This window comes from Leishmania braziliensis, chromosome 27 (assembly GCF_000002845.2).
Source record: "Leishmania braziliensis MHOM/BR/75/M2904 complete genome, chromosome 27".
Lineage (NCBI taxonomy): Eukaryota > Euglenozoa > Kinetoplastea > Trypanosomatida > Trypanosomatidae > Leishmania > Leishmania braziliensis.
The window spans coordinates 54,587-62,603 of record NC_009319.2 but is presented as its reverse complement, the minus strand read 5'-3'; the positions used below and the strand labels follow the sequence as shown (position 1 = coordinate 62,603).

The 8,017-nt window shown below is 59.7% G+C and overlaps 3 protein-coding genes across 3 annotated transcripts; all 3 read left to right on the top strand.

The window, feature by feature from the left end:
* Positions 1-651: 651 nt before the first annotated feature.
* LBRM_27_0250 (kinetoplast-associated protein-like protein) lies at positions 652-3,423 on the top strand (the record flags this gene model as incomplete). Its single annotated transcript, XM_001565736.1, has 1 exon — positions 652-3,423. One exon carries the CDS (start codon positions 652-654, stop codon positions 3,421-3,423), a length of 2,772 nt encoding a protein of 923 aa, XP_001565786.1.
* A 1,745-nt stretch (positions 3,424-5,168) lies between these two features.
* Positions 5,169-5,732, top strand: LBRM_27_0240 (conserved hypothetical protein; the record flags this gene model as incomplete). The annotated part of the gene is made up of 1 exon (XM_001565735.1): positions 5,169-5,732. One exon carries the CDS (start codon positions 5,169-5,171, stop codon positions 5,730-5,732), a length of 564 nt encoding a protein of 187 aa, XP_001565785.1.
* An 820-nt stretch (positions 5,733-6,552) lies between these two features.
* On the top strand, positions 6,553-7,497 carry LBRM_27_0230 (conserved hypothetical protein; the record flags this gene model as incomplete). The annotated part of the gene is made up of 1 exon (XM_001565734.1): positions 6,553-7,497. One exon carries the CDS (start codon positions 6,553-6,555, stop codon positions 7,495-7,497), a length of 945 nt encoding a protein of 314 aa, XP_001565784.1.
* Positions 7,498-8,017: the final 520 nt, after the last annotated feature.

Below are 8,017 nucleotides of genomic sequence, written 5' to 3'. Positions count from 1 at the left end.
GTGAGCTGTGGCGTTGCGTGCGTAAGCATTCGCTGACCTGCTCGTTGTGGAGTGAACCAGTTGGGGACAAACTCCGCACATTTCTCCTTCTGCGCTGTCGCCATTATTTTCTCACACTCAAACGTTCTCCTGTGATTCTAATCATTTTCGCATCTCTCTCTTCGTTGAGTGTTCTATCAACGGTAGATTTACACACAGGCTTTTTCCTTTGACCTGTTCTAATTTTTTTCTCTCTTTCCCTGCATCACCTCTCTCTCATATTATCCTCTCAGCTATCATTAGTAACAACACCACTAATCCACTCGCTGCCCCTGTCCGTCTGTCACTCCAGTTTACCTCTCATCAAACCCGCTATCGGTCCTCCTACCATTGACATCCACTGACAGCCGCGCACACTAATCACCTAACCTCTCGCACTGGCACTAAGTATGTAAACATTCCACAGAATCTTCCTCCTCATCTGCAGACCCGCATTGAAGGCACCAACAGCCCAGCAAAGGCGTCCTCTTCTGTGCCCCCTCCTATGCACCGCAACACAACAGAGGCATCTCCACGAAGACAAGAAACCGCCATGACACTTCCGCCACACAAGACCACCACACAGCCGTCCTTCTAACTCCCCGTGAATAACACACACACTAATCCGTCAAAATGCAGCACCATGAAAACATTAATAAACCTCTCTACAAGATAGAGGAGGCCGAGGAGGCTGCCCGTATTCAGGCCGAGGCGGAGGAGGCTGCCCGTATTCAGGCCGAGGCGGAGGAGGCTGCGCGTATTCAGGCCGAGGCGGAGGAGGCTGCCCGTATTCAGGCCGAGGCGGAGGAGGCTGCGCGTATTCAGGCCGAGGCGGAGGAGGCTGCCCGTATTCAGGCCGAGGCGGAGGAGGCTGCGCGTATTCAGGCCGAGGCGGAGGAGGCTGCGCGCATTCAGGCCGAGGCGGAGGAGGCTGCGCGTATTCAGGCCGAGGCGGAGGAGGCTGCCCGTATTCAGGCCGAGGCGGAGGAGGCTGCCCGTATTCAGGCCGAGGCGGAGGAGGCTGCGCGCATTCAGGCCGAGGCGGAGGAGGCTGCCCGTATTCAGGCCGAGGCGGAGGAGGCTGCGCGCATTCAGGCCGAGGCGGAGGAGGCTGCGCGCATTCAGGCCGAGGCGGAGGAGGCTGCGCGCATTCAGGCCGAGGCGGAGGAGGCTGCCCGTATTCAGGCCGAGGCGGAGGAGGCTGCGCGCATTCAGGCCGAGGCGGAGGAGGCTGCGCGCATTCAGGCCGAGGCGGAGGAGGCTGCGCGCATTCAGGCCGAGGCGGAGGAGGCTGCGCGTATTCAGGCCGAGGCGGAGGAAGCTGCGCGCATTCAGGCCGAGGCAGAGGAGGCTGCCCGTATTCAGGCCGAGGCGGAGGAGGCTGCGCGTATTCAGGCCGAGGCGGAGGAGGCTGCCCGTATTCAGGCCGAGGCGGAGGAGGCTGCGCGCATTCAGGCCGAGGCGGAGGAAGCTGCGCGCATTCAGGCCGAGGCGGAGGAGGCTGCCCGTATTCAGGCCGAGGCGGAGGAGGCTGCGCGCATTCAGGCCGAGGCGGAGGAGGCTGCCCGTATTCAGGCCGAGGCGGAGGAGGCTGCGCGCATTCAGGCCGAGGCGGAGGAGGCTGCGCGTATTCAGGCCGAGGCGGAGGAGGCTGCGCGCATTCAGGCCGAGGCGGAGGAGGCTGCGCGCATTCAGGCCGAGGCGGAGGAGGCTGCGCGTATTCAGGCCGAGGCGGAGGAGGCTGCGCGTATTCAGGCCGAGGCGGAGGAGGCTGCGCGCATTCAGGCCGAGGCGGAGGAGGCTGCCCGTATTCAGGCCGAGGCGGAGGAGGCTGCGCGCATTCAGGCCGAGGCGGAGGAGGCTGCGCGTATTCAGGCCGAGGCGGAGGAGGCTGCGCGCATTCAGGCCGAGGCGGAGGAGGCTGCGCGTATTCAGGCCGAGGCGGAGGAAGCTGCGCGCATTCAGGCCGAGGCAGAGGAGGCTGCGCGTATTCAGGCCGAGGCGGAGGAGGCTGCCCGTATTCAGGCCGAGGCGGAGGAGGCTGCGCGCATTCAGGCCGAGGCGGAGGAGGCTGCCCGTATTCAGGCCGAGGCGGAGGAGGCTGCGCGCATTCAGGCCGAGGCGGAGGAGGCTGCCCGTATTCAGGCCGAGGCGGAGGAGGCTGCGCGCATTCAGGCCGAGGCGGAGGAGGCTGCGCGTATTCAGGCCGAGGCGGAGGAGGCTGCGCGTATTCAGGCCGAGGCGGAGGAGGCTGCGCGCATTCAGGCCGAGGCGGAGGAGGCTGCCCGTATTCAGGCCGAGGCGGAGGAGGCTGCGCGCATTCAGGCCGAGGCGGAGGAGGCTGCGCGTATTCAGGCCGAGGCGGAGGAGGCTGCCCGTATTCAGGCCGAGGCGGAGGAGGCTGCGCGCATTCAGGCCGAGGCGGAGGAGGCTGCCCGTATTCAGGCCGAGGCGGAGGAGGCTGCGCGTATTCAGGCCGAGGCGGAGGAGGCTGCGCGCATTCAGGCCGAGGCGGAGGAGGCTGCCCGTATTCAGGCCGAGGCGGAGGAGGCTGCGCGTATTCAGGCCGAGGCGGAGGAGGCTGCCCGTATTCAGGCCGAGGCGGAGGAGGCTGCGCGCATTCAGGCCGAGGCGGAGGAGGCTGCGCGCATTCAGGCCGAGGCGGAGGAGGCTGCCCGTATTCAGGCCGAGGCAGAGGAGGCTGCGCGTATTCAGGCCGAGGCGGAGGAGGCTGCCCGTATTCAGGCCGAGGCGGAGGAGGCTGCGCGCATTCAGGCCGAGGCGGAGGAGGCTGCCCGTATTCAGGCCGAGGCGGAGGAGGCTGCGCGCATTCAGGCCGAGGCGGAGGAGGCTGCGCGTATTCAGGCCGAGGCGGAGGAGGCTGCCCGTATTCAGGCCGAGGCGGAGGAGGCTGCGCGTATTCAGGCCGAGGCGGAGGAGGCTGCCCGTATTCAGGCCGAGGCGGAGGAGGCTGCGCGCATTCAGGCCGAGGCGGAGGAGGCTGCGCGCATTCAGGCCGAGGCGGAGGAGACTGCCCGTATTCAGGCCGAGGCGGAGGAGGCTGCGCGCATTCAGGCCGAGTCTCCGGTAGTTGGACGGGTCTCTAGTGATACTGATGTAGAAGGAGTTCGTGGATATGTTTCTGTGAATGCGGCAGAGTTGAAGGCGGCGAATATTGAGCGTTGCGGGGGTTATTCTAGGGCGGTACAGAGGAGGGTGGCGAAGCATCGGCGGGCCAGTTTTGCGGCTCATTTTGTGGAGAAACCGTTGTTTGATCGGGCGCCTCGTTCAGTGGCACCTGTGGCGCAGGTTGTAACGGAGTCCAACCAGAAGGGGCAATTTGTGGCGGGTTTCTTTTTTGCAATCTTGGCCGTGTTTGCTGTGTGCGGTGTTATGCTGAGGTGAAGGGGACGGATCTTCGTTTCTGTGCTTTTTTCTTTGGTTCTCGTGTGTTTGTCAGAGCCGCTGCACGTGCGCGTTATGGTTACCTTGTGGCGGTAGCGTGTGGCTTTGGCTGCACAGCGTTTACTACCTTTGCTATGTCCCTTCTCAGGAATGCTGTGGTGCGCGGTGACAGATGACAAGAGCGGTACTGGGTTTCTTGAAAACTGAATAATTTGCTTGATATCTTGCTGCTCATTGTTGCTCTGTATCGTCGGTGTTCACTTCCTTTTCGGCTTTTCCAGCTCAGAGTTTTTTTTGGATTCTACTTGTGTAGTACTTATCCATCCCGCCATTGCATCTTTTCGTCTCTCTCGTCTCCCAGTCTTCATCGCGGCGTATCCCTTTTGCTGTCGCTTATACTCAATTTTTTACTCTTATTTTTTCTTTCATCAGCCTCAACCTCCGTAGTCGTTTTTTCTGGTAGGCGAACTCCCCACCTCAATGACGGGGAGGGGACACCGCAATGCGTGGTATCAGGGTCCAGTACCCCCTCCGTGTGGGGAGGCCGGGCAGCCACTCCCTATCCCTGCCAGCGCCGTGCCACTTCTGGCGGTGACAGGGTCAAGCGCCTACGGCGTGGGGAAGGCAGAGCGATGCATCGCCACTCTGGCGTCTGCGGCGAGGTCGTGCGTGGCGCTGGGTGTGGGCGAGCTGCAGCGTGGCTGGAATGTGTCGCACCCGGCCCCCGCTGCCGACTGGTGTGGGGAGCCTGCAGACCCGCCAGGGACATGCACGGCATGCCGACCTGCATGATGGAGGCGGCTGTGGGGCGACCTGCGACGCGCGGGTGCGGGGCCGCGCTCGAGGGAGAGGCCGTGCTCCGATGGCTGCGCCGGCGCACTGCTGCGCTGCGTGCCTAGGGGCTGCCGCGCACCACGCGACGGGTCCGTGGCAGGCCGGGGGCTGCGTGGGGTCTCGCTCCCGTTGCAGGGCTGAATGTGGACGCATTGGGAATAAGGTCGCATCGGAGGGTGCAGTGCCACTAATGCGGCACTTTAGTGGGCGCAGTAGCGCCTGCTGGCTTCCATGCGTGCTGGTGTTTTTGTGCATGTGGCCCCGTACGCAGTAGGAGAGATTGCCCTACTACGTTGTTTATATTTCTTTGCGAATTAATTTATTTTCCGACCTCTTCTGTGGCTGAGGTGGTGAGACTGCTCGGTGGTCGCCCGTAGTTTTGCGTCACTGCCTGCATCGCTGCGAGTATGTGTTTGGGCTTCTGTACACAACTCGCCCCATTTTTTCAGACGTGTGTGTTGGAAGGTGTGCAGTGCCAGTAAATCCTGCAGCTCTCTGTTTTACATAGAGTCCTTCGCAGTCACTGGGCAGCCCGCCATCTAACTTACCAAGCGTGCACCCTAAGCTACTGCTACTACTTCTCTGCTACCCCATCACCTCCGTGGTGTTCCAACCTCAGCGCAGCCTTCTCATTGTTGTCGACTCTACACTTGATACGGTTGTGCTCATCTTAACCACGACGCCTAGCTGTGCCATCGACTCTCACTTTCACTGCCGTCTTAGTGACGACGTTGGTGCTCTCTACCCTCTCTCATCCCTGCCCTGCTTCCTGTTTTATCATGTGCATCTTACCACCCATTTCCTTCGACTCTAAAGCACGGACCTGCGTTCGCTGCCGCTACTCTTCAAAACCGATCGAAACACTCGTGTGCACGTCAGTGGGGTGTGTCGTCTTGTTTCACTGCATAGGGATGTCTAGCGGGGCTTTGGGCCGTGGCTCTTTCCACTCCGTTGTGGCCGGGGTGACTCCGCGTCGCATCCCCACGTACTACAATTCTGCCTATGACCTAATCCAGCTGCATCGTACCCACCGCGAAGTGACCCGTGGCTTTCTCGTCCGTGATAAGGTGTTCGACAATAAGTTCCCCGGCTGCTCGCTAGCCAACGGTCTTTTCAAGATGGTTCCAAACAAGAGGGACAATTTCCACACGCGCGAACTGACAGAGTTGATTCGGCACCGCACTATATGGACGCAGCGCATTCAGCAACAGCGTACTATCAACGCAGCCATTCTTGAGGACGCCGCCAAGGAGCTCAGTCCAGCGCAGATGGAGGACCGCTTCTCGTACCGCACCCCGGACACGGCGGCATACTTTACCCCACAAGAGTACACAGCGGCCAACAACTGGCCTAACTACTGGCAGCATCCAACAGAGAAGCATGTTGTGCCAAGGCCGCGCTGGCGTCGTGAGGCGGAGTTAGGCGGCATCACGCGCGTGCGTGACGCTGTAGCTACCCCCGTTGCAGATTTCTAGACAGCAGGGGATGGATGCACCTGTGTGTGTGTGTGGAAGAGAGGGTAGGTGGGACGTCAAGGCGCCTGGCTGCCTTGCGAAGCGGGAGTTTTCTCTGCCATTGTGTTTGCGTTCGTTGTGAGTGCTCACGTCGAGACATTTGCAGGTTGTTTTCGATTACTGGACTGGTTTCGATGTGCGTTGGTACTTTCCTTCCGGCTCGATTCACTCGCTTAGTTGACAGAGACGCAAAAGGGAGCGTCTTTTAGCCGACTTAATACGCTCACGACCGTTGCAAGTGAGCACCGAAGTCGACTGGCCAAATCCAGGTAGTGGGTGCGCTTTGCAGGGCCACCAGTCTCCCCTTCCGAATGCGCATCGTTCTCCAACAAGCGCTGCTACATCAAGCTATCTTCCTCTGAGGACTACGTGCAACTTTGGAACCGCACCACCCCATGTGCTCTCTCAAAACGAGAAGGTGCTGTTCGCGAGGTTCTTTGGCACTGATCGTATCGCAATGAGGGAAGCCAGATAAACGCAGTCTTTGTGCAAGCTCTTTCCACTACTTCACCTTGCTATAATGCCTGTTTGGGTTCCTTGTCTCCTTGAAATGGACTCGCATAGTGGACCAACAGAAAACAAAATTTACTCAGATAAGCCACCACCGGAGAGGGCTCGGCCACGGACCCCCCAAACACGTTAACACGCACACCCGCACTCGGCTGTTTCCTTCCTCCTCAACACACACAGACAAGCGGTGACAGTCGCCTTCGTTGCGAAGACCCCCCCCCCCCGGTTTAATCGCCCCCTCTCACGTCACTCTCCCGTGGTGCTGGCAGCTATGCAAAGTTCCGCCGACGGTTTCTGGGCCGCTTGTGGCGGTTGCGGTGTCACCAGCAAGAAACTTTCTATCCACAAGACGGCAGCTGCTGCCTCGCCAATCGGTCTTGTTACTGGCGAGGCAGTAAAGAACGGCAGTCTGCTCATTAGTGTCCCATACAACTCTGTCTTCAATGGGCAAACACTGAGAGGAGACGTGCTGCCTCGCGCGCTTCCACCGCTTCGCAAGATGATCCTATTCTTGACGCGGCGAGGCCGAATGGGTGCTATCACCGCACACAGCTTGTGGCTCGCCTGCTTTGTGGCATGCTATCGTCAGCAGTGCGCCGTCAGCAACGTGGCAGAGCGGTGGCTGCTGCAGCAACTGTTGAGTGACACTGTGTATCCCCTGCTGCCGAACCTTTTTTCGGAACGTAATAAGTTCACATGCCCTTCTTTGCGGGGCAGCTCCGCAGCGGAGTTGCAAGTGATGGAGATGCGCGTACTGGACGAGCTCGACCTGACCTACTCGATGCTTTGTCACTATATGAAGCGCCGCGGTGTGTCGTCAAAGCTGCGCCCGAGCAGAGATATGCTGCTACAGGCACACCGCACTGTCATGCAGCGCGCGCTGCTGCTGCCGTGCAACGGAGTGCCATCCGCGCCAGCGGTGCTTTCCGAGTTGATCGAAACATCACCCGACCTTGCTCTCTTTCCGTCTCTCGTGCCTGTAATTGACTTGATACGGGCGGCCCCGCTGAATTCCCGCACCGAGGCAGAGGAAGGAAGAGCAGCAGAGAGCAGCGGCAACTGTGCCATCTTTACTTGTGTGCAGTCGGAATTTGTGTCTCCGTCGAGCAGGCGCCGACTAATTGTAGAGACGGCGCCGCTGGCGACGCGCCGGGTGGTAATTTGTGCTACAAAGTCCCTCAAGGAGGGCGCGGAGCTGCTGATGGAATTTGAGTAGACGTAAGGATAGCTCCCATGTTACTGTCGAGTGGTATGGGGATTGATGTACATGCGTTCCTACGGTGCGCTGGCTCTTCACAGAACTCAAAACTGTTTTCATCGCCCCCTTCCAATTTGCTTCCTTTGGGCAAGACGCAGACAAACATCGAAGTCGGCTAGCCTGCACATCTCAGTCACGATATGAGTCAGCTTCAGGGACTGATTCAGCCATCGTATCTCAGTGGCTCCTGTCGACACTCATACCAGCATTCCATGATTCTCGCCCTTGTACTTGTTGCCACTGAGCATGCTGTTTCCCCATGAATGCCACCGTCACCCTTCTCGACTCGCCACCGCGTTTCTCTCTTCTGCTTCTCGGATGCTTTTTTCTGTATCTTTGCCTCCCCACGATCCTCCACGTTTACGCAGCACACGCCTATACCGCAAAAACAAAGAAATCAGCGAACACCTTGCGCATAGCACTGCGATGCGTCTTCCACTGAATCCCACCGCCGCTACTACTACCTCGTCCGGATCTT